This window comes from Melopsittacus undulatus, chromosome 8, assembly GCF_012275295.1.
Source record: "Melopsittacus undulatus isolate bMelUnd1 chromosome 8, bMelUnd1.mat.Z, whole genome shotgun sequence".
Classification (NCBI taxonomy): Eukaryota; Metazoa; Chordata; class Aves; order Psittaciformes; family Psittaculidae; genus Melopsittacus; species Melopsittacus undulatus.
This window is the reverse complement of record NC_047534.1, coordinates 37278966-37306245: the sequence shown is the minus strand read 5'-3', so window position 1 is coordinate 37306245 and position 27280 is coordinate 37278966. Positions and strand designations below refer to the sequence as shown.

The 27280-nt window shown below is 36.7% G+C and overlaps 1 protein-coding gene across 3 annotated transcripts in view; it reads right to left on the bottom strand.

Moving 5' to 3' along the window:
- RAPH1 (Ras association (RalGDS/AF-6) and pleckstrin homology domains 1) overlaps positions 1 to 27280 on the bottom strand; it is a 108809-nt gene that overhangs the window by 40815 nt on the left and 40714 nt on the right. For 2 of the 3 annotated variants that reach the window (XR_004549902.1, XM_034065403.1), the window contains exons 5-7: positions 12530 to 12604; positions 3451 to 3528; positions 1924 to 2083 (exon numbers count right to left, since the gene is read on the bottom strand). Coding sequence is in view for 2 of the 3 variants with exons in the window: in XM_034065403.1 (XP_033921294.1) it covers positions 1924 to 2083; positions 3451 to 3528; positions 12530 to 12604 (313 nt within the window). In the remaining variant the exon portion in view is untranslated. The remainder of the gene's footprint in view (positions 1 to 1923; positions 2084 to 3450; positions 3529 to 12529; positions 12605 to 27280) is intronic. The other variant, XM_034065404.1, reaches the window with a different exon arrangement.

The following is a 27280-nucleotide window of genomic DNA, read 5'->3' as shown; positions in this document are numbered from 1 at the left end:
AGCCTCCTCAAAAACAAGTTAATCACACACAAATGAAGCAAACCACATAAAATGCAAACAATCAGGATCATGTCTTTCTCTGCAGTTTGCTAGCTTAAAGCTTTCACTGCATTTTATTGAACTGTGCAAGTAATGAGGAGTCAACTGACAAGATGACATGGTAAAATATACTGTGAGAGTACATAGGCCCCCTGTGTCTCACTAAAGGATAATATAATAAAGGAGTTCCTTCCTCTTACATAGGCACTGCCAGAAAAAAAGTTTCAAAAGACGAAGCACTGGCAAAATAACAATAAAATACACAATTGTATATGGGGTGAGGGCTTTGTTGCAGTCATTTTTTCATCTGTTTTTCAAGTTCCAGTATAGAGTACATGAATCAAACAGGCTGCATTTTGGATTGTCTTTAAAAAAAGCAGGTATGTAAAAGCCATTCAAAACTATTTAACAGTTCCCCTTACCAACAATCAAGGAAAGCCACGAAAAAAAAAAAAAGGGAAAGTGAATTGTACTCTTTCATCTCCTTAGGTTTGTCATATTGTAGGTTGAATTTAAAATTCTATAATAGGTTGTTTTTTATCTTGAAACTCTTTCAATTCTGTCATTCCCAGTACGTCACTGAGATCACAGAGTAGGGCACACATATATTTCCAAAATGCCCAACAAAAGAGACTTCTTAACCCTGATTTAATTTCAAAACAATCTTAACTCAGTCACGCTGTTATTGTTTGAACAAACACCAGTTTGTTTCCAGTATTTTTTCCTTTATTCTTTCCAGGCTGCACAGTGAATGGAAGCTTCTTAGGAAAGCAAATCTAGGATGGGAAAGACGCCTGGTTGAGCCTCGAGTTCGGGATCCTGTTACTTACACATTCAAAAATTTTTTCAGTGATAGAAACATAAAACTACTGTAGAATTAATAAGATTATTTATTCATACTATTCTTATTGGTCAAATGTTACAGAATTACACCTTTGATTCATACACACCTAATCTGGATTTACACAGAATTTGTGCAAATTCTTTCTGGTTTCAAAACCGGGCAACTTTTAAGATTTTGTTTATTAAAATTTTAAGACGAGCCTAGTAAGATGTCATTTTTCACATGAAAGAAGATTCAAAGGATACCTTGTCACATTACATGATCTTTCTTGTGTAACAGTAAGCAAATTTAACATTCCATTTCATTTGACATATCTCAGGCATGCTACACTGCCTGAAACAGAAAAGGTTCCATCAAAGGAGAGAGGAAATACTAGTCTGCATTTTAATTTGAAATCAAGCTATTTGGATTCAGTTCTGGGATCTTGTTAGTTAATGGGTAAGGTGCTTAACAGCTCTCTGATGTAATTCTTCTCTTAAACTGAAGATTATTATTAGTTTTTGTACCATTTTTCCTCTTATATTCCATTCAGATGCTATATCCTTTGTCTAAATGAACAACTTTCACTGTAGTATGTGCAATACAGCACAAAGGAGCTTTAACTGCCCACAATTTGTCATATTGCCATACTGCCAAATGCATTAAGATATTTAACAGAAAAAAATTTAGACAATTTTTTTAATAAGAGCTACTAGGACCAGTACAAAATACTATTTACAAACAGGAAGATGTGCAGTAAAATTTTTTTCCCTTATTTCTTTTTCTTCTGTGAGGAGCCCATCAAAACCAAGAGGCTCAGTAACTCGACATTAGTAAAATTATTCTATCACACATTAGAATTTAGACATGCTTTTAATATGAAAGAAGATCATTCTGAAACAACACTCAGGAGATTTATTACATCAATGAACATTTACTACATGAATGAATAGGATGACGAACACTAAGACAAAAAGAATTTAAATCATTCTGAGGATGCAGATACAGACAAGCATTACATCAGTAGGTAAGAATTATAAATATTTATAATTATTACTTACCCATTTGCAATTCAGATATGGTTTCCACCAGCGACCAGTCTAAACTGTAACCACAATGCGATTTGTCCATCAGATTGTCTAATACTTGTCTCACTGTCTGCCTCTCATCCACCATCATTGTTTTTGAGCTGTCATCAGACATATGGACTCTGATCACCAACTATTCAGCAGAAAATTAGGAAACAAAAGAGAAGGATTAAATTCCCACATTTAAAAAAAAACTGTATCTTTTAAGATTGTTTCTTTTTCTAACATTTTGTTAGAATACCATAAAATATTAAGTTCAGTTAAAACGCTCAAAATGTAAAAAGCTATAAATGACAGTTAGATATTTGTATCATGAACACTTAATAAGATACTGGTGCTCTTCGGTATAAATGAGTAAATACAAAGGTCTTCCCAATACAATGGTATCATGCTTTAGCAGTCTGTTAAGCAGAAAAAAAATCCCTCATGCCAAAGTGTTCCATTCTTATTAATAAAGTGTCTCTGTGTCAATTTTTCTCACATCCCTAGGTGTAACAAACACGGAGTTTTGCACAAGCTTATATAAAATCAGAATTTTTCCTATTTGCAATTCAGCTTTCTGCCTGCTTCCTCCGTATTTTCTAAAAATGCTGATTATGTAAGTAAACAATATACCTACACTAAATTTTCTTTTTCTGGAGAGTATGAAGCATTAGCATGAAGAAGTCTGCTTTTAAAACACAACAGCTTTTCACAGGCACTTTAAAGAGTTCACTGTCAATCTCCCCCCCCCCCAACCTCCCCATCACCCCAAGCCAACCTAACCCAAAACCCAAAACAAAACATCTGATCAAAAACCTTAATAGATTCTTCTTGCTAATCATTATGCTTCCTTTTTCATATCTTGTTCAGCTCTAGAAGTTAAAATATGCTAGTTGGCTTGTTACTTCCCAGCTTCCAGCAAGGACAGGTTTTCAACTTTTGATATGTAAACAGTAAACGTAAAATGCATTTCAAGCTACTGAAAAACTCCAAACATAAAATAAGAATGCTAAATTTCAAGGGAACACAAAATACTTTGAGAGTGCACCATTCCTCCACTTGGTGACACCTGTCTATAATCTGGAATGCTGGTATTTCATTCAACTGTGGAAAACAGTGCTATGCATAATAGGAAGAGTCTGTAAAGCAAACAGACCCAAATTTTAAATGTGTGGCTGCTTAATATACAATCTCAGGAGGCTGGACCTTCATTACAGTTCTGGGTGGAAGTTAACAAAGTCTTCTCAATGTGAGCTATCTGCAAAATATGCTATTCCTTAAGAAAAACGTTATGTTTTATATGGGTTTTTTACATACAGAAATATGCTAGGATTTTCTTGATTAGGACCAGTCCAGATTTAGAAACTACATCCTCACATAGTATCAGAACAATACAGTGTTCCTATTTTATTTAGAGCAACTTAAGGGTAATAGACACAAATGAGAACAATTTTGCTTGCATTTTCCAGGTAGATGAGTATAAAATAAAGATCTTATAAACTAGTATCCATAACTTACCTTTTTCACTTGTGCCTCTTTAATCTTCTCTAATGCAACCCTAATCTTCTCAGCTTTGAGTTTAGCAGCCTGCTCCTCCTAGGGGACAAAACACACAGAACTCCAGTGAACACGAACTTCAGTTCAGTTTTGGGGGATTTAATTTTCAGGCTACCATGCTTTAAAATGTGAACTGAAATGCTGATCCACCCACCCATAAATCCTCAACTATTTCTTAGTAATAGCAAAGACTTATCTTTTAAGACAAAAACTATTACTATATATAGTTAACATTTAGAAATACAACTGCTATTATCTCCAAAAGAACATACTGGAGGTATATATTTCATATTTGCTGTTTCTTGGTTCTTCCATATTATAAGTAGCCTTGTGCATTGCTACCAAATATTTTAGCGCATTTGGACAATATGTATTTGACAAGAGTGTACATTTGAGTACTCCCAATAGATATTTAATCAACATAAAACAATAGCACACGGAGAAGTACCAGAACTTAGCAGCACACAAGTATGGAAAAGAAATCCTACAAAAAAGAGTCCACATTATGTGCATTGGTTTGGAAGATTTTAAAGTATTAAATCCATTTGAAGTCAGTAAGTAGCTTCAACACTGCCTTTATCTTTACAAAATCCAGTTTGTATTCTTCCTTGCTTTTATTTTAAGAACACATAAAGCAAATGACTGTTCTTTTATTTGATGTTCTTCTAAGAAATCTATTTTAGTTACAATTGGAAATGTATTGAAAATTTGCATAATTTAAATCTATCCTATCTGCTGATGCTAAAGAAATCATATATTGTAAGACTAGCAATACTGGGTTTTAATTTCTGGAGCTTATTGATGTTTTGAAAATGGATTTGAAATGCGCAGCTAAACAAAGAACCACTTTAAGACAGAGCATGCACGTGGCTGTTCATTGCAGCTAATATGCTAAAGCACCATAGTTATTTAAGAATATCTAAAACAATAAACATATTAAATAAACACCCAAGCAAGTCCCCTCCAAAATATGTAACCTCCTTGGAAAAGAAAAATCAAGATTTTTCTCAGATCAAAAGTGGCACAGCCCATCACAAGAACACTCAGCATGCCACACACATTTAGTTCCACATTCCTTTCTTCCACGAATGTGATTCATAGTTTCTTTACTCTGCGTTTAGATGGCTGCTTTTCTTGTAGAAGTCAAGATTCAGCTACTCTGAAATCCACTAAGTTTTTTTTCACTTTTCACTGAATTACTAATATTCCTAACAACTGATAAAGGGCATTTTCTATGCTACTTACTGTACTCTTACTTAACAGCTTGTGCTCTCTTCACAGCTGTGACCATACTATGCACTGTAAAAAACACATAAGCTAAATAGGACAATAGGTTGTCTTGTTACAAGCATAATTCTTCTCAATGAAATGAACCAGAAATAATGTGAGCTTGAAATATTCTCTGGGAACTCTACTACCTAGAAACATAAATACTTAGAAATATTAGCCTACAGAGAACTATGCTTTTTATTCACCATAACAATGGTGTCATATAGCTTAGAAAGGTTAAATGAGATTAGGATTCTATTAAAAACAAACAGTGCCATGACACCTAGAATCATTTCAATGTAAATCACACCTAGAATTCTAAAATAGTCTCCCCTTCTTTAACATTAACCATTTCCATCTACAGAAATAAATTATTACTAAAACCCAAGGCTTTAAATACTTGTAAGTTTCTCGAAGTGATGCTATGCACCTGTGCATTACAAACTCAGCAACAGCAAAAGACTTTATTTTGTCATACATTTAGAGAACCTTAATTTATGGTTTAAAAAAAGATGCTCATTAATCCAACCATAAACTTCTATTGCTGTACAAAGGTTGATGGCACATTCAGTTTTGCTCTTCACTAAAGTCAAGTAGCACAATTTTCCACCCCATTTGACTGTACACCTGTGCAATACAACTATATGTAGCAAACCCCAGCAGGAGCACTTTACAGCCACAGCACACTGGCAACAACAAGAGCAAAAAACAGGGAATCACGTGGGGGCCTCTCATATACCTGCACCAACACAGCCAAAATATCTTTGTTGATATTGAAGTTTACAGTTAATTTTTCCCTAATTTTTTTAAAAAACAAACATGTAGATAAAGAACTATTTCAAAGACTTACTGTTTTAATGCCTACCAGTTACTTTTCATTGACCACTCAATGTGGGTCCAGAGATCAGGATTTCTTATACCGTACTAGATTATAAAAAAGTTGGTTTAAATTTAAACAAACCCCAAGAGTATGATTATAGAAATAAAAACTGGGTTCAAGCAGATATAAATTATAAAAAGAGGCCTGAACCTGCTTCCTGGAAATGCAGACAAAAAGGAAGAAAGAATCAGAAATTTCTGAGCACACAGCAGTTAACAGTTTTAGGTTACACAAGTTTTTCTTTATAGTTTGTGCTGAGGCCACTGCTGCATTAGTGCTGATGGGACACTGTTTCACTGGAGCAGAAGGAAGATCTACTTAATTTTATAACTTGAGAATTCTCTAAACCTCACAAAAATTCCTTCAATTTCTCTCCTAATGGCCCAAAACAAACAGCCATCCACATACCCCCTCCGTCAAAGCCACCCCAAAACTGCTCTCAGACACAAACACAAGCCTTTTCGTCCCCCTGTGTGGAACCAAGACAACTTAATGGGAGGAAGCACGTGCAATCCATCAGCTTGCACTAAGCTAACATTTTTAATTGCACACAAAGAAACACAACGTGGCAAAAAGACTTGACTGCAACTGTAAACTGTGCTATGCCATAAACTAACAATGCTAAGACATACAGTCCAATCACATCCAACACTGATACACATGCCTCCCTTGCTAAGTAAGTATTACTTCTCAGCTATAGCATAGGGCTACTGCTGCCAGACAGTTCAGTTAGAAAGCTGATCTGGTTGAAAATTAACAAAGCAAAAAGATTCAGCAGAATCCACTCCACTGCCTTTATGGTCACATACATGCTGTGGAAAGCATAAAGGAGATACATATGTACGTTTTACCCACTATGTAAAAACAGAAAACATAAAGGAGTGGCATTTCTAGCTCTGACAGGAGAAGGATATTCTCTTTTAGCAGCAATACACATGACTGTAAAATTGCAACATAAATTCCTCACTTTAATGGGACTACTTCAGGAGTATTGTTACACTTACATTTTAAAGTCTTGAATTCAGATTATTTTTGGTTATGGAAACCAAAACACCCAATTTAAACAATGCCTGGCAATATACTTACTTTAAGAACTTGTTAATCCAAAATATCCTAACATACTGTGAACTAAAATTTAAAAAGTGCAGCTCTGCAGTACAACAGTCACCTTAATGACTTTATCTTTGGTTGCTTTTTTAATACCAGAAGTCAGTTTTCAATAATACTGAAATATTGGCAAGAATAATCCCCCCAAAAGTCTAAAGTTAAGATTTCCTTAATTTCTCTCCAGTTTCCAGTGAAATGTGCAGTTACAAGATACTCCAGTTGTTTTAACATTAAATATGCAAGATGCATGCTATGACAGAGCTGACCTTGCCCAAAGGCTTTACGCCCCACAATCCTAGGTTGAGGTTCTATTTTTCATTTCATTGTACATTTTCAAAGTGTCATTAACTGATCCCTTTTACAGAGAACACAAGCACAGTGTAAAAAAGGGGGGACGGGGGCGGGGGACACAGATGGGGGGAACTTCTTATGAAAGGTTACAGCATTTAGGAAAGCTAGTAATTCAATGGTAAGTGGTAAGCTCCAAACTCCACATTTCACTTAATTTAGCAGGTTAACACAGATTACAAGATGCATAAAAGAATTTTCTTTCATGTATAATACTTGAAATTTTTCTCTGAAGTCTTTCTTGGAACACAGATAATAAAATATGTAAGTAGCATTGACTTCTGAAGGACTAGAAGCAGCTATCCACTTTTTATTTTCCCACCTACAGTCTAGCCTCAGTAGAAAGTCAATCACCTGTTTTGGAAAGGAAACTCGTTTCTGCAGAGTTTTTACTTAAACAGAGGTTCCTGTTGCCCGCAAACACCATACATCTCAGTTTGTACCTAATACCCCCAAACTTCAAGATATCTTTGTTAACCCCATGTTTAATGTCCATCAGTCACTACATAAATCACAATAATGAAGTATTTTCTGTTTGTAATTTTCATTTATTAAAAAAAATAAAAATAAAAAGGAATACTCAAACAAGTGTGTATGCGAGCAGCACTGGAAGGGGAAAGCCAAATGAGTGAATATTAACAGCAATCTGTATTTCTTGATAAACTAATTAGGACAGGCAGAACACTCCTACACTAAAAAAAAAAAAACCAATGTGGGGCATTGGTGATACAGCCTATTTACAAAATGCAAATTTGTGTTTACAATAGTAGTTCATGATCATTGTCAAAACATGATGTTTTATTGTGTATCTTCTCAAAAGAAGCCAGAACCTGTATGTGAGTAAAGACGAAAGGAAAACAAGACCTTACTTTTTCAACGCTCACTGAATGTGAGTGTACAGAAGACATTTTTTTGGTAAGGGATCCATCCTCCCTAATGTAGACTCATCCCAGGTTTTCTCCTTCCTTGTCAGTTTAAGATAGAGAGATTGCTACATCTCTGGCACATTGCTAACTTATTGGCACCATATTGTACTATGTTAATAATACAGTAATGAAGGTAAAGCAGTAGTATTGTTTTGGGGGTCATGTCTGAGAATTAAGTCACCTGAAGTTTTTAACTATCACAATGACACTACACTGGGGTAGTGCCATATTTTTCCTTTGCTCTACTTCTGTGCAACATTCACAACCTTTTTGCTATTAGAAGCCTAACTCTAACACAGTAGATGACTTCTGAATGGAAGCGGGAAAGCAGCAGTCACATTCTAAATGTAAGATACACTGGCCCTCATCACAAGTTCCTACATAAGGGATCTCTCTCCCCCCTACCCCCCAGGCTGGACAAGGTCCATGAAGATGAGGGCTGGAAAACCTCTCCTGTGAAGACATGCTGAAAGAGTTGGGGTTGCTCAGCCTGGAGAAGGCTCAGGGGAGACCTGATAACAGCCTTTCAGTACCTAGAGGAGGCCTTAGGAAAGCTGTAAACATTTTATGAGGACATGCAGTGATAGGACAAGGAGTAATGGCTTTCAACTGCAAGAGAATAGATTTAATTAGATATTAAGAAGATTTTCACCGTGAGAGTAGTGAGGCACTGGAACAGACTGCCCAGAGAAGCTGTGGCTGCCCCACCTCTGGAAGTGTTTAAGGCCGGGTTGGATAGGGGCTTGGTGCAATCTGGTCTAGTAGGTGTCCCTGATCATGGAAGGATGTTTGGAACTACATGATGTTTAAGGTCACTTCCAACCCAAACCATTCTATGATTCTTAATGAAGATGTTGAAAAGCACAGGACTAAGTACTGACCTCTGGGGTGAACCACTGGTTAATAGCCTAGACATTATACCATTTTGAATGTACGCCTCAAGGTGTAGCAGAACAGAATCTTACTCAACAGGCAAATACATTCTGCTGTCCCACTGAAAATTTATTCAAGCTACATGCGACAAAACTAGTAGCAATGATTAAAAAAAACCCAAAATGCATTTGCAAAGAATTTTAGTGGTTCTTTATCCCTTGAATCCGCCATCTGCACTAAATTATCTTCCTGCTTGCCTCTAAATAGGACTTGCCTTGTAACAGCTCCAGGCCAGGCTTCTCACTGGGGCTACATAAGGCAAATAGTTATAGAAGAAGTACTAGATCTGGGACCAGGAAAAAGCAACAAAGGAGGCGGGGGAGAAGAACCCAAAAAAAAACCAGCGCGCACACACACACACACAAAACACCAAAACACACACACAAATTACAACAACAGCAAAACAACCCAAAACACCAAATCCACAAGCTGGGAGGGAGAACAGGCCTTAGAAATCATGGTAAAGAAGTTTGAGTGGAACAATGACTACAGCACAACAGACAAGGCACTAGGACTTGCTGGTAAGTTTTAGTTGGACAAAAAGCTCGACCAATAAGTGCAGCAGAGTAGAAGCACAGACTTGAGAACATAGGGTGTTTGCCTAACAATATAACCACAGTATGTTATTATAATTCATTCCAAGACAAAGGTGACATTAAAACCACCCGGGAACATCATAATAATACAGCAGATTAGTACAAAGCAGCTTGTTGATAGAAATTTTATATCACTATTTTCAGCATTGCAAAAACTTCTAGTACTAACTACCTACATCTTTTTTGTGGTTTCCAGGTGTGGCCATCACAACTTCCTCAAAAACTGACCGTAGGAGACTAGAGTTTTCAGATCATGCTTAAATGCTGTGCAGGTTAGAAATCAGCTGCTGTATTTTGAAATTGTATTTAAAAGATATTTCAAATAGATGCTTCATTCAAGAATGAGCACACCTGAAACAAACTGACCGAGGATACATGAAGTCAACTTCTCAACTGATTTATGCAAAGGTCCGAAGGGATTACCGTGTGTAGTAACCAGAATCTACAAACAGGGGGAATCATCATTCATAAGAAGAATATTTGCCTTTCAGGTCGACAAGAAGTGAAGAAAGAAGTACTAGATATTTGAGAAGGCATAAAACAACGCTTTTTCTACAGATGCTGACAGGCATGTCTGAAGCATTACATCATTAAATCACCAGCATCTGGTATCCTGAATGTAGTTTCAGCTTCACATGCATCAGAATGGTAGAAGAAATGGTAACTTCAAAATCCAGCATGTTACATTTCTATTTATTTTTGTGTCCTAAACTAGAATATATTTAAGCCCTGAGTAATCCCCCAAAATTATGTGCATGTGCTCTATATTTCACAGCCACCAGCTTAATTTTCAGTGTTCATTTGATGGCTTCATTCCAGAGCTATGGGGAAACAGGCTTGCAGATTTGACATTTTGACATTAAAGATACATTGCTTTATTTTTAATACTTAAAACTTACTTTACTGATATGGCTTCACTTTTTTGTTTTCAACAGGAGATCTGAATACTGTGTGATCAATAACACATATAATTATGTTTAAAAATAAAGAGAGCAGCACAACAAAGATATCATTCTTTGTGCTGAGATCTGCCCTATGCTGCAACAGTAACTGTGTTTGTGCATGGCTGAAATGCAAAAGGTATCTAGTCCATGACTAGAATTTTTACAAGTAGTTATAATACCAAAGGTCAAAAAGGTTATTATCATTTCCCCAAATTGTCTCCAGTCTCAATATAAGAGGCAGACAGATCAAAGACGGGGAAGAATACAAGAAACAGTAAGAGAGTAAGAAACACCTGGCAGACCAGACACACAAGCATAGAGTTGCAACACGATCCTACAGTTAACTTATCTAACACTTTGCTACAACTGGGAGGAGAAGCCCCATTTTTGGGTACTCCTTCTCTTATATGGGGCTTATCTAATGTTACAGCAAGCTAAAGAGATCTAAGCAGTAAAGTGGACTTCCATTTCATCATTTTACTATAGATATTTCTCTGTGCAGGTCAGAAGAGAACCAGTAAATACCCAACACCAGGACTGTGTACTCAGTAATCAGAAGTAGAGAGCACAGCTGTACTGAGACAGTCCTAAGCTGACCTAACAACAAACATTATCCTCAGAACATCAGCAAGCTCACCAAAAGCATCTGACTCAAGGGGCTACAAAGTCTAATAAGCCAAGCCAAAGATTTATAAATCCCAAATTCAGGAGTCTATTAGAATCACTGGTATGAGTAGTCCATTGTCATACAATACAATGGACTTAATTGATGTGTTCTTTTTTTAACTGAAGTTCCATATGGTAACCAACACTCAGCCTGTATATAAATAACCAGAAGGGAAAATATGGAAACACATGGAGATGAAAGAAAATGATGGTTTCTGTTTATGCCACAGCTGCTGTTAATCTATTTGCAATCAAGCAAGGTCTCCTGGTTTGGTGACTCTGCTTTGTTGGGGATGTGAGGGCAAAAAACTGATGGGGGATGGGGGAAAAGAGATATGGACTTAAATTTAAAGCAAAACAATCAAAAGCAGAGAATTCCTTGTGTTTGACTTTTTATGCTCCTCTAGAACACAGCATGAAAATTTGCTGTTAAGATGCATGCTGTGCATTTTGAGAAGAATGTTAAGATATTTAAGAAAGAGCAGTAAACTAAGTCTAAACTTTAACTGGAAAATACTGGCTACTTATGAACAGAAAACATTATCCTTATTATTTTGAGGTCACTAAATTTAGGCTTGCCTGAACTTTCTCCTCTAGTCTCTAGTTTAGAAAAATCACCCAAGGAGTGGTTTGCAGTAGGCAGTAAGATCAGACATATCTGACATCTCAAACAATGTGAAGTTGTATGGTCTTCATCCTAGATTGCTTTTTCAGCAAGATTTATAGCTTGCTCCATCCCTCCTACTTTAATTTCTGAAGGAACTACGTATGGAAAATCTAATTCTTAAACTGAAAGTAATTTGTGCTCTTAGTACACTACTGATCTCCTTCCTGTAAAGAAACTGAATTTATAATCAGAATTGTACATACCTGGTTCATTAGACCACTACCTTAGTAGTATTTTCTGCCCACATGGTATCAAAACAGCATTCAAAACATTAAAAAGTAAATCCCATTACTTACTACAGATTATATTCAATACAGCAAGTGAACTTATTTTAAGGCTACTACAGCCATTTAACAGTACTGAATCCTCCCACATATTTTCCACAGTTGTCATCTTTTATTTTTTTTAAACTGGTGAATGGGAATAGGAATAAAAACTACTAGCTCAGCACACTTCCTTTTCAGCTAAGGCATTTTACCCACTGATGTGGCCACTGAATATTTGCCAGGATTTGAACACTTTGATGAATCTGCAGAAACAAACAATAAAATGAAGCCTTTAAAAGCACCTTGGACAATCAGGAGAATCATGTAAGTAAATGCACAGGTTCCTGGAAAGGGCAGGGGTGGGAGGAGCATAGCACACACCAAAAGCATTCTTTCTACATGGAAATAGTCACATAGAGGTGAAAGAAGAAGCATCACCTTGGTCAGCAAATGAGAAGGCTTTCCTGCAATGTTTCTCAGAAGGAGGGAGGTTTCCCTGTCCAAATAGGAGTGCTTGTGCAGAAAGAAAAAGAACACAAGTCAAAAGAAGTCAGTATAGTAATTCCATAGTGCCTTGATTACAGAAGATAGAGATTAAAGAAAAAAACCCTACGTCATCACTTTATCCCCCTCCCATAAAAATGTGAATATTCCCAAATATTACGAGCCTAACACACTAGCATAAATGCACTATTTTAATCTTCCCCTGTAGAAAAGGTCACACAATAGAATTAAGAAAACTTTTGCTTACCTGCTACTGGTTTCTTTTCTGCAAGAGACAACTCATTTTTAAAGACATTTAGAACTCTACAAGTAAGAAAACATGCACTTGCAATGCTTTCCAAAATTCTGTCCAGTTTCCTAAAACACAACATTCTACTTGTGTTACACAAACATAAAGCCACTAAAAACCAGTCATCCTGGAGAGAAAGAATTAGCTTCACACTTTCTACAGTGGTTGCTGTTTCCATAGTTAAAGAAAAAAAAAACCCAAACAAAACAAACCCAGATGTTACTGTAATAATAACCCAAATCTGACACAGAATTAATTTTTTTTAAAGAACTTAAGTCTCCCTTCTTTTGTACAGTCCAAATTATGTAATCCAAGAAGTTGGAAACAAATCCCCATATTTCTCTTGGAAGAGAAATTAGCAGAAAATGTATTTTAATCTGTTTAAAAAGGGGAAACAAAAGCAGTAGCAAGCAGTAGAGAAGGACTTCTCAAAAGGCAAAAATCAGTTAATGACAGTTAACAGCAATCATCTTCTCCAGCATCTGCTACAGAGGAGCAACAAAACCATCATTCCACATTTGCAGAACCACATAGTCACAAGTCTGCTAAGGAAATTAGGCTATAATACTGTGGCACTTAACAGGAGCATTATGTGTATCTCCTGTGTACCATCCCTGTACTGCAAATCTGGTCCAATGTGGCTGTATCTACGTCAGTCTTATTTCTGCCAACTGGCCCAATGCTATATAGAACAAGAATGACAACTGAGCAGCCCACAGTTAGCAGCACAGAAGCCCAGTTTCTTCTTCAGAGCCACAATAAGGTATAGTCTCCTGAAAAAAATGAAGGGACCATGCCTACGACTTCATGCAAGGAAGTATCAAATAGTTTGGTGAATACAGTTCCTGCAGGGGGAATATACTTGGTGTGACTGCCACATGCTGGGATAAGTAACTACAGATCTCTAGAAGGCTTTAAATGTTACACCTCAAAAAAATTCCACACAGTATCTGAAATAAAACCTAAGACTCTACTCAAGCTCCATCTGGTACTCTAGCCACTAGCACAGACACAGGTTATGCTACAGACTGAACAGAGATTTTGTTGCCTGCAGATTAATTCCCATCTATGTCTACATGGTATGTTTTAGAAGCACAGCAGTGCTGCCTAGTTACACCTCAAGCACACAGCAAAGAGAGCTTTGTGATGCAGGACCTGGTACAATTAAAAGATCTCATGCATTGTTTACAGTCATAGAGAATTCTCAGATTAAACTTCCTACCATATATAACAATATCATTAGGGACTGATGAACTAATACATTCTGCTTTTTCTATATATATAGGACTTCCAGCAACTTCAATGACACTTACGAGTGGCTCTCATGTAAACAACAGTTCGTTCACTCAGCCTGAGCAAGCCTGAGGTGATGCTAACACTGCTGGTGAATAATACATCTTAGATTAACTTGAAGGCAGACTGATCATCTTTTTATGATTTCTGTTACGTGCATTTTTATTCTGAATGGTTTCTTTTCTTAAACAGAAGCTCTAACTTCCACAAAGTCAGTCTAGAATGGTCTCATTACAACATATTACTGTTGGATTTCTGGAATAAATTGGTTGGCTTTGTCCAAAACTAAAAAAAATTAAAAACTCCAAAGATAAGTTCAAGCAATTTTTTTCAAAGAGCTTCTTGATAGAGTTCTGGTGAGACATTTTGGACTTCAACTAATACACATCACTTTTTTTTTTGGTGAATGGAGCACATTACAATGTACATTTGTAGCCTCTTCCTTAGGGTTTAGCCAATTTCTCCCCTTAGTGCTCCATCAGTTAACAATAATGTCAGGATAAAGAGAGCATACTGATTTTCTCCTTTTCTCCTTAAATACCACTTGCTGGAGAACATTTCTTCTACAGAGCAGCTCGAGGCAGGTAGTTTAACCTTCTACCTACCATTGGTCATTTCGGCTATTGCTATGTTGCACCTCCACTAAGGAACTTTAATTCTATCCAAAAATGGGAATGCCATACAGTTCTTACAAAATATTAACCACTGGGGACTTTGCCAATACTGCTTTCCAGACCTGCAGCAAAATATAAAAGCAGACAACCACAGGAAAGCTTATCTGGAAATCAAGAATTTAACAGGTATTTCATAGGAACAGGCGTTGGCTAGTAAAATGTGAAACACCCATCTACGTGAATTTTGAGCTGGAAACATGTCTAGAAACAGGAAGGCAATACTTCTTTGCCAGGCACTTTTAGTGCATGGCTCCCTTCTACTGCATAACCCATTGTGCAGTACTGCAGATATCCAAGTTAGAATGAGCAGAAGCAGAGCAACAGGAAAGGCCAAGTTCTAGGAATTACAGGTTGGCTAAGCAACAACTATGTGCACATAACTTTTTTTTAAATATCAGACCTGCACAAACCATTAGAGAAAGAAAAAACTGGGTTTCATTTCAGAACAAAAATGTGTTACTCTCTCACAATCCACAGTTTGAAAGCATTTAATCTATTTCAAAAGAAAGACTTCAGCTCAAACATCAAGCTTTGAGGTGAACAGATGCTGCTTTTTAATACAGTCTCCTAGGAATACGCCATTGTTTAGTAGAAGATAATATTTTGTTATTTTTCTTAAGACTGTACACTCACATTGGACCACACAGAGGATATAAATAGCCCACTCTTCCTCTCTACTTCTGGACTTCAAATATGCATCAAAGCTCTGACAGTATAAATGCCTTATCCTTCCAAATAAATTAACTTACTTTGCTTCCTTAAGTTCTTTCCCAGAGTAAAAATAATACCAAAGAAATTAAGAAACCAAAATGGTTTTAGTCCTAGATAGACATTTCTAGTCTTCCACTATGAAGAGCATCTGTTCTCCTTACACCTCCTCCCATCACAAGAACTCATGCCTTGGCAACAAATCTCTTCCCCAGTGACCTGGTTTAGGTTCATTCAGGATATAAAACCAATTCCAATTACACAAAGTAGTATGCCCCGATCTCTACAAGCCCTCAACATCATGCACTGGTTCTATGCTGTTGCAGTAAGCTTACTGCTTACAGTACAAGGCCATCATTTCTCATAATGGGCATTTTCAGTTCAATTTTTTTTTCTTTGTCTTGCAACTGGAATATTAAAATATACTTGGAAGGTTTGAAACATCACAAAAGTATCAAAATATGACAAAAGCTTCAGAGAAGGTGAAAACTTTCAGTTCTCCGCGCTAAGCATGATGTTACCTAAGAGCTCAGTTGTAACAGTGTTAGAAGACTAATCACTGCATTCACTGAAGTACTCAATGTAGCTTATTCTACATGAATATACACAATGACTTGATGCCTAATTCATTTACCAGCTTCTTTAAAAGATCACGTATTTCTAGGCTAGCACTTAACTAAGGGTGCAGATACAAAAAGCATATAACATGGGCACAGTCTGAAGGTAGCTGTAATTCTTTATCTCTAACAGGAAGGATTCTAAAGTTGTATTTCTGATCTATAGGATAGCTTTTTTTTCTCCTTGTCACATCATAAAATCATGTAATTTGCATTTCCTCAGAAACTGTGAAGAATCTTTCAGTATAAACTGTGCTGTAAAACTTTAGACCAGTAACCCTGGACAGGCCCTAACACTAGCTGTGCTGGAGACTCAAACTCACTATCTGTGCTTCTTTATAATCTTCAGGAGATATACTTCCTTCCCTAAAAAAAGCAAATATGAAGCCTCTCATCAGCTATCAAACATGCTTGTGACTTTTTGGTTCCAAAATCACTTCTTTTAAAGGACAATTGTTATACAATACATAAAAAGCTATTTAATTATGCTTTAGCGCTTCCTTTGAACTGTCTTTGAACAAAACAGACTTTGAACTACGTTTCAGATACTCAAGTTCAAAAGACCTGGACAGAGAAAAAAAATAGAGAAAACTATCAAAACATAGGAAAATCATGTTTTTAACTCATTTTGTACAAGAAGTATAAGCAGACATTGCAATGATGACTGGTTTGGACTATTTTCTACCTTAACTCCCAGCAGCAATTATTCTAAGTCACACTGAAAACTACTGATATTAAAATAATAATTAAAAAATCCTCAAAATACTAGTAGAGATATGCTGCTTAGAACATTAATGTTCTATAAAATAAAACGTTTATCTTCCTCAAGGGATGACAAAAGAGCTGTGCACAAAAGTAAACAGTACACAAACATTTTTACATTAAAAAAATGGGATATCATTATCAACATTATCAGAACAAAAAAGCATACTAATAGGTCTACTAATGTCTCCATAACAAACTTCAGCTGGTATGGATAATGACAATGTCAAAAACTAAATTTGAGAAAAATTAGCATTCAAAAGTTCTAGGTGATGTGAGGTCAAAAAATTTTAAAACAGTTTTCATGTAGTTCATTTAGCAAAGACCACTAGATTTCATTTTTATGAAATCATGGAATATATCTTGTTCCAAATTACATTTTGGACTTCAAAGATTTCCTTCTTTGAAGACAAGAATGTAACAGCCATTATCTTCAGGCCTAAATACCAGAAGCTCATGGACTAGTTGTTGAATTTTGCATTTCACAGCCTTTTCAGAGAACTCAAACAATACTCCTTTTAAATACAAAGTAGCTGCTTATGTCAGAAAGTTTTGTCAATGCTGAAACATTTTTACACCCATCACCAACCCTACATCTATAAAACATGTTTGCTAAACATGACAGAACAGATGGACTAGCAGGAAAATGAAAATACCTTTCAGACTTTAAGCATAAAATTAGTTGCACTATACCAAGCAAGTAATCCTCTACTTGGTCAATAGCTCAAGACTTTCTACCCTATTATCATTGTCAGGTCCTTTATGAAAAATTTAGTAGATTGTTTTAAATCTTGAAGTTCTGAGGCCTTAGGATGAAAGCCAGTTTCAAAAAAACAAAGGAACCTGAAATGATTTCTAAGTTAACACTGAATTATTAGGCACATCAGCATTATTTTTTTGCAGACAGTAACTGATGAGTGTACTTTAAGAAGATCCTTTTAGAAAAGATGATAAACTAGGTTCTAGTTCTAGGTTCTGAAGAATGTAGGCTGCGCAACCCAACTGCAGCAAACCATCAGTTCACAGCTAACATGCTATGCACACATCACCTCATTGATTCATTTTTTTTTCAATTCTACTTGAACATTTTTGCAAAACCTTGACAATTACATATGTTCATATTGAACACTGATCCATTTTCTTGTTACACACCTGATTATCCATTACTACAGAAGTAAGACAAGTCTAGAAAGATTCAATGTCACTGCTAAGAGACTAATTTTAAGGTAATGGCTCAGAATATACATACAGGGTTTAAAACCGTACAATACCATATCGAAGGTGCCAAATATATTCTTTACACTGTCCATTTACGAAAAATGAACAAAAACTGGGTGGGAAGTGTAAGAAAAAGATGACCTGGACTTGTTCTAAGGTATTACATCTTATTGTTCTACGTTAAATATGTTATATAAAAACCTTTTTAGTTAAATATTATCTGTAAGTTCAAAGACATCATTTATCCAAGGTATGTACAACAGAATAATTTATCTCAGGTCATCAAAAACCTCTCCCGAAGAACAATGACAAGACACTGTGAACCTGCATACATAAATATCTTGCCACCTTTCTTGCAAAACTCTCAACGATTAAACATTATACACACATCTAATTAAACCAGCTGGTGGCACTCTTGTACCATTAATCTGGATTTATTATGAAAAACAGTTGAGAAACACTACAAACATCCTTTTTAAAAGCCCCCTACTCTCCCTAAGAAACAAACTAAAACGAGGGAAACTGAGGAAACAGTGTCCAATAGAGCTGTATGCTTGCAAACTTTGTTGAAAAGATAACTAATTTCATTTCAACTATATCAATACATTGAATTCTTAGATGCCAGCTTAAAGAATTAGAACTATTTTCAAAAGAGACCTTGAGAATTGAAAAATATTATTTTTTCTTTGTAACTCTGTTCCAAAGGGAGACAAAAATGGGAAAGGAGAACTGAAATTTTCTTTGCTAACTCCGAGATTATGTATTCATATAGCACATATAAAAGCAAGCAATATGAAGTGATGAACATCTAATAAAAAATACCAATTTTCTGCTTTCTTTTGCAATGAGGGTTGTTTTGTCTGAAGAAAAGGCGGCTCAGGGGTGACCTCATCACTCTCTACAGCTACCTGAAAGGAGGCTGCAGTGAGGTGGGTGTCCGTCTCTTCTCTCAACTAAGAAGTGATAGGATAAGAGGAAATGGCCTCAAGTTATGCCAGGAGAGGTTTAGATTGGATATTAGGAAAAATTTCTTTACTGAAAGGGCTTTCAGGCATTGGAACAGGCCACATAGGGAAGTCACCATCCCTGAAGGTATTTAAATTACACGTGGATGTAGTACTTGGGGATGTGGTTTAGTGATGGACTTGGCAGTGCCACATTAACAGTTGGACTCAATCTTAAAGGTCTTTTCCAATCTAAGGGAATCTATGAGTCCATTCTATGGTACTATGACAGCCAAAAGCAATCATGCTTCATAAAAACAGAGTATTTTAAGTAGTCTTGCCCAATTGATAGTCAATGATCAACTTAAGAACAGAAGTTTAATTATACGCATGATTACCTTACTGCACTGTTGGGATACAAACAAATTTAACTAATGTGATTTTTTGTTGCGGACACATTGACATAACTATTGACATTAACAGAAGTCATATACAAACATGTTTTAACAACTTACAAGAGTCAATTCAGCTTCCTCTTCTGGAAAGATTATGGGATGCTTGGATGATTGATGGAATGTCCCACAGAAACAGTAAAAATGTAGGAAAATTGGAAGGGAAGGATGCAAAAGGGGAAGAGAAGAAAGGGACAGAGGAGAAAGAAAGGCTTTATTACCACTCAGAAGAGGGAAAAAAGAAACAGTGATGACGATTAAGCAAAGGCAACAAAACTAGATTAAGAAGTTACAGTGACCCCCATCCAAAATTTCTTACAAATGACCAATGACTCGAACACAAGAAGATATTCAGGCTTCCTTCTATGGGAAGGGAGAAGATAGGATACAAGTATGTTTTCAGCCACAGTAAGATGGGAAACAGTCAATAACCCCAGACAAAAGCAGTTGAAACAAATCAGAAAATGAACCCAGGTGACATTTTCTTTACACGGTATTACTTGCTCGCTAAGCCAACAACTGAGAGTTAAGTTCTCTAAACACTACAAACAGAAAAAACATACTGTCACTTCACACAGGCTTATCTGCTTCCCATGTTAGTTCTTCCATACGTAATATACTCTGGTGACAATTATGAAGTACATACAAGAAGAATGTCCGTTTAGTAGAGAATTATCTTATTTCCAGTTTGTCATATTGTTTTCCATCTCGGAGTGCTCCCATACTCTACTTCATTTAAAAAGAAATGAAGAGGAAGTATTTCTGTATTTCCATAATCTTCAGTAAGGGAAGGGGTGGGACACAACAACAAAACCCATAAAGCAAAAAGAAAAACCCCACACATTTGTGGCTCAGGACAAAATGCCCATGGTAGCGACAGCTTTCCTAGTATGAAGTTAAGGGATCAAAAATAGAATATTATGCTACTAAAAGCAGAGTATCCAAGATTTCTAGTGTGTTATCCAATGTTTGCTCCTTTTCCCTCAAAGGTACAGAGGTATTTGTTTCAGGCATGTTAATTTTGGTAACTGAGTTACACAGTTGAAGTTTGACAGATGGAAAAGGGGTTACAGTTTATTCTTATCAAAACCTCAGAAAAAGAAAATAGACACTTGGAAACTGAAGCAGCAGCATTAGATAATGAAGCTGCCTAATACTTCCACATACAAGATGTGTTTTCAGCTGCTTAGTGGTTACAGTTTAGCAAAATTTTTATAAGACATAAATTTTCCATGATGGGTTACTGTTATAGGATTATTGCTAGTCAGCTACATTAGACAAAGTATTTCCAAGAGAGGAAAGGAAGGTGTATCTCCTTTAAAATATAGACATTATTAAAAACCTCTGCATGTCTGACCATACTGGCAGGGGCTTGCTCTGCACTTCCCCACGGGGAGTTACCCAAATTTGTCTGAGCATAAGCCTTTAGAATTAAAACTGTAGTCCATGAAGTCTCAGTGAAGACTGGAGCATCACAATTACAAAAACTCAGTGCTGCATTCTCACAAAGCCCTTCAACTGGACTCCACACAGCTAACCTTGAACATAAAGACTGAGCAAGTTTGAGAGTGTTTGGGTCCATGTTGGGACATTACAGCAGCCTTCTTGAAACTGCAATGCCTGGCTGCTGCAGAACATATTGGAGCCAGACATGGGAAGTGAGAATCTGGAGCTGTTACTCTATGTTCCCAAGCGGCGAACCCTCCTCCTAGAACCCGTGCAACTCTGCAGGCATCTGGAATTTCCTAATACTAAGTGTTCAACTTTGCAAGTTAAAAACACCCAACAAAATATCCCCAAGCAATCATGATTTTTTTTTTCTTTAAATGTATTTATACAGGAAGTATTTCTTCACTTCTAGGGACAATTAAGACTTCATGCCAGTTCTGACAGCTACAGTCTAAACCTGCAGTTTAAGAAACGCACATGTGAACATTTCAAATTAAGGAACTACTGTACTGTGTGCATGACGTGCACTATTCTCTAGTCCACTGTTCAAGTCAAGTCCACTTGCCAGGTCAAGCTGTGATGATGCTTCTCTGCTAAACGCCAAGTCTTGGGATGCAGCAGGACAGAAAGCATTGCAAAAGCTGGAGACCATTTCAGCTCAAGCTTCGTTTCAGTACTGGTTTTAAGAGATATAAGGCTAAGCTGCCACAAGAAAGAGATAGTCCTGACCTTCCCCTAACCTTGTGCTCTCACGTATTTATTTTGTGTGGACAGCAGTGACCATGCAGTCCAGTGGAACAGCAAACACCTAATTCAGATGGATTATTTTTCAGGGAGACCACAAGCTAATCCAAATCACTAGGCAGCTGCACAAACATTAGTGCCAACACAAAATGGAGCAGGACTGCCTAATTCAGCACTAGCATGGACCTAAATTAGTATGAACAGGGAAGAGGTTTCAAGCAGTGGAATTTTCCCCAAAGAAAAAAAAAAAACATTAAAAAAAAAAAAAAACAAAAAAATCCCATGAAAAGCTAAATAAAACAGAGCATAATTTCACAGAAAATGGTTGTCTGATCTATCCAAAGAGATGTGTCAAGACTGAAAGAAGGAAAAAAAAACCCCACCAAACTTTATGTGTAACCACATTAGTTTGAGAAAGAATATCAGATACCTCATTCTGTGAAGGGCTCTACCTGCACCACAGAAAACAAGACATCAAAGTAGCTAAGATACCTAAGCAATAAAAGCACACATAGGTTTAATTGGTTCTGTTTGAACCTGCTGCCTGTTACACCAAGCAGTACCTGTATTAAGTAACATTTGCTTGTAAGTCTGCTGACTTCTAAACTGTTATTCATTTCTAAAAAATTCCTGTAGACATCACAGAATCACAGAATCCCAAGGGTTGGAAGGGACCTCAAAAGATCATCTAGACCAACCCCCCTGCAAGAGCAGGGTAACCTAGAGTATATCACACAGGAACTTGTCCAGGCAGGCCTTGAATACCTCCAACGTAGGAGACTCCACAACCCCACTGGGCATCAAATGATCCAAAGATCAACCACCAGAAAATAATGGATATACAGAGCTAGGGAGTCACAAACCAATCCTTTTGGTTAAAAGCAGGTAAGGCATATGAAAAAACTCAAACTTGCATTCATAAAGCAAACCACTGATGTGACTGGTCTAAAATCTTGAACTTTTATAGACATGAGACTACTTACTCAATGTCAAACACAGGCAACTGTAACCCATGCTGTAATTCGGTTAAATAAAAATGAAGACTCTTTGTATTCGCAGACAAGTTTTACTATACTGTAACAGACTAAACACAAACCAGCATGCACAAAACAGATACAACTAAAAGGACAGCTCTCAGCTGTTTCTCCAGAATATAAAGTCTCATTTTGGGGGTCTAAAATCTTTTAGAAACCCGACAAACCAAGTTTTCATCCTCTAAGTTAGAAGTGCATGCAACTGAAGAAAGCTTCATACATTCTTTTCTCCTCTTAAGAGTTTAATGTTCCATAATCAGCTGCTGTGTTCTTAATTTGTCATCTGTTACAAATTACATTTTTGGCAACCTGAAGTAAGAACAAACAAGTAGATTGTTGCTAATTTCCTACAGATGTAGTATTTCTCTTCCCTAGTCTAATTAAATGATACAGAAAAAGTAAAGGAATTTATTTGTCTTGGTTTTAAGTGGACTGGTCTATCTACAAAGAAACTGGCTGTTTTAAAAGCTCCATTAATCAATCACAACTTGTAGAGTGATATCTTCACTGGAAACAGCAATCAAAGCATACAACTCCCTGCAGTGCTTCTGACAAAATTTGGTAACATCATAAGGCAAGAATTCTCATTTCTCAACTCAGGCCTAATGGCTTGGTCCAAGACTGCTTCTTCTGAGAAACACGCTGCCTAGATTTGCTTGGTCATTGATCTAAGGTATTTTGTCTCTTTCAGATGAATCTAGTAAGAGTTCCAACCTCTGAGCAACCATTTTCTTAGCTTGTCTGTATCAATGATATATTTTTTCTTCACTAAATCCTATTAAATACAAACGAGATTTAAAGTGTGGTTATTTATACTCAGCACCCAATTCAAACTGTCTTCTAGAACTGTCAAAGTCTGTGATAGCAACATCTCTAATCAATGCATCCAAAGAGGTAGGAGGGGAAGCTAAAATCCTTTTTTATCCTTGAAAAAGGTCACTGGACTGCAGACAGCTTCCATCAGCCACAGCAGCTGTTCTACTGTTAGCATTACTAATCGTAACAGCACATGTACACACATAGAGAGAAGTCTAACAATTTTAAGAGGGTACTAGCTCAGCTGACTATCACCAGCTTACATTCTTTTCCTGTAGTAGACAAAAGTTTATTGCAACCAGAAAGTGAAGGCTGATGAGCCTTGAACTATGCACCTTGCATCTTAAAAAGTCAGAACAGGTAAAGAATAGAAACCATCAAGTGTTTGTATCTCTAGAGAAACACAATGCAATAAAGGCAGCACACCGCAAGCAAACTCTGATACAGTACAGCTTTGCTGGAGACAACCACCTCACTACTGCCACACGCAAGGGGCTACCAGGAAAGTTTCTGAAGAAGCAGTTTTAGCTGCAGATAAATACATTTCAAATAGCAGAATTTGACTCATTCAGATGCTCGTCCACCGGAGAAGACTCCAACACTACAGAACAGCCAGAAAGAACTGCATTTAGGTATAGACAATGCCTTTAGTGATCATACATAAGGTAACAAAATACAGTATGACTTCGTTTTTTGAGTTGATAGCAAGCTTTGCCAGGCAGCTGTGTCAAACAAGACATGTATCACACTGTCCATTTTCCTACTCCTTCCAGGGAGGAAACTTTGAGCTTATTCATCAGTGTGAGGAAAAGCTGACAGGCAATCTCAGAAGACAAATACATTCTTACGTGTTTTATGTTCCTGCTATACTTTAGTTAGTGACCACCTATGTGAAAAAAAAAAAAACACAGGGTAAATTTTAAATTCATGCCTATGAAATAAGTTGGATACGCTGACTGGAGAAACAAGATTTACCAACACATGGATAATGTTTAGGTTCTCATTTTCCTTTCACTTATTTGAAATCTATACAAACCAATTTTTAACACCTACTGTACAATGCATGTGCAGCGATTTAAACTTTTAGAATGCCTATCTTGGAGCCCAATTCAGAATTCTTACCAGATGAAAAAAAAAAAAACAAAGAAACAAAAAAAACCCAAACCCCTTCCTTTCTATCATTTGCTTTGCATATTCCGTAAGTATAATGTTGAGGAAGAATAAATAAATTTGGCTGCCCGTTTTACCAGCACTGGAAAGAGGGTATTGGTAATCTTTGGGTTCTAGTGCATCATATGATGAAAACTGTTTTACTGTCATGCATAAACTTCATGATGAATGCCAAGCACATTTAATTACCAAAATACATAAGTAATGTTTATATTTTATAAACTGATATGTTTATCTCAGAGGATGTTTTGAAAGCCTCCAAAAATCTGGCAAGTGAAGTCATTTTACATTTATTTCAAGAACATTTGAAAACTGGATGGCTCACATTTCTTATGCCAAGAAAACAGAAAGCCAAAGTGCTTCAAGATACGCACAATTTTCCTTTACTGTTGACTTATTAAAAATATTTAGTGACTAATAATGAGAAAAAAAGAAAAAGAGGAAGAGATGGTCTAATTGTTTCAAATTAAGTCTTTCCATTTACTATTTTCAACTTAGGAAAAGGATAACTGGAAACACTCCAGAACACACTTTGTGTACAAAACTATGGATATAATAGGACTGGCAGAAAATTAAATTAATTTAACTTTTTTAAGAGTCATTACAAGAAATAGAAAACAAACATCTGTTATGTCTTGTTTGTTGCATATCTGTGGCTACTCTCCCAAATCTGACACTAACATCCTTTGCATCTGCTAACCACACAAAACATGGAACATAAGGAAAACTACTCAAACCTTAAGCTACAAAAATACAAGAGCCAATAACCCTCTATTTCTCCAAGAGCTAAAACAGCCCACAACTGCCCTTTAAATCACCTACAAATGCTACATGAGGTTCAGCAATTCAATTCTATTTTAAGATACTGTTGCCTACCAAAGACCATATATATACATTACAGGTTGATTTCTCTGCATAGAGAAATTTAACTGTATTTTCATACAACGTAATATTTCGTAATCACAGATGAAACATGACCTACAATGATCATTAATGGGTAGAAAAGCTTCTGTGTTATGCCACTGCATAGCAAGTATTTTAGTGACAGCATGTTCATACAAGAAACAAGACAAAATTGCTATGAAACTTTCTTTCCTTATATCCATTTAAGTTTTCCACTTTATCCACTGGAGATATTAGCCAACACATATTTCTCTATATGTGCTTAGCTTACATCACAACTATTTTTGTGTCATGCCTCCAAAGCTCCATTGTTTTCCCCCAAAGAAATGTTAACATTTACTATACCCTACCTCCTCCTCTGCCAAGGGTAAGCAAAGAACCTGTAGTTTTAATGCACTTGCAGTCCCCTGTCATGATTTTCACCTCTTATATATCCAGCCTAAAACTACAATGAACTTAAGTAAAAGCTGGGCAAAGGGGAGGGAGGAGAAGAGGGGAAGAGGCATTACCAACTGCTAAATTATGCTTTTATATGGAAATCAGAATCTCTCAGCAGTGCAAACTGGATTACAAAGAACTCCGTTGTACTGGGAGGGAAGAGATGATGTACTGTGCAGATGGCAGACTTCAAACTTATCTGCAACCTCCTCAGTGAGTTGATGCAGGACAGTAACAGTGATTGTCCATAAACGGATCCTTTCACCGGTCAGACATAACTAGCAACATGAGTGTGATAATCACAGCTCACTGTTCTCTCTCCACTACTTTCTTCTCTGTTCATCTAGAAAAGCTTACTGAAAATAGAGACAGTTTTTTGGTGGCAGAGGGACAGAAGGAGGAAGGAAAAAAATAAGATGGGTGGGTGGCAGAGACAAATTAGTCATATAGCTGTCACTTCCCCTACTTTTAACTCATGCTATTACATCACTCATTCAATCTAGATTCAAGAAAAGTATTTCACAGGCAGAAACCAAGATTTAAATGTATGCCATTTATTACACAACGAAAAGCACAGAAGGCAAAACATAACCTACAAATATAAGGAAGAACACTGTTCAAGCAAGGGTTTGGAAAATATTTCTGTGAAATATAAATTTCAATTTAGGAAAAATTAGAGGGGCCTGGGGTGGAAACAGCTTCTCTTATTCAGCAGTGCTTAGAGGAGACTGATGAGCATTAATGCAGACAAGACCATACTTAATACCGCCAAGACAAGATCCTGAGACTACAAAGCCAGTAAAACTATAGGTAATAGTGTTACCATCTGTCATGATACTGATGTATCTTCAATCCCAGAAGTTCCTGTAGCACAGAGTGCTAGGAGAAAGAGGAAGATCATGACACTAAGGTGCCTGTCCAACTGCGCAGCCCAAAAGATTTGAATAACCCATTAGCCAATAAGTGCATTCCTGCTGTCCCTTCCAGCCTCCAGTTCTTGGCCACAATCGTACCACATATCAGCACACACCAGACTCCTCTGAGCCTTTGCAATTCACCCAAATAACATAGAATGAGCCCCAAAATAAAAGTGGTATGTTTTGGTGTGTTAAATTACTCTAAGTACCAAAGCTGGGGCAGGGTAAGAGATGAGACAATGTAAAGAAAAGCTTTA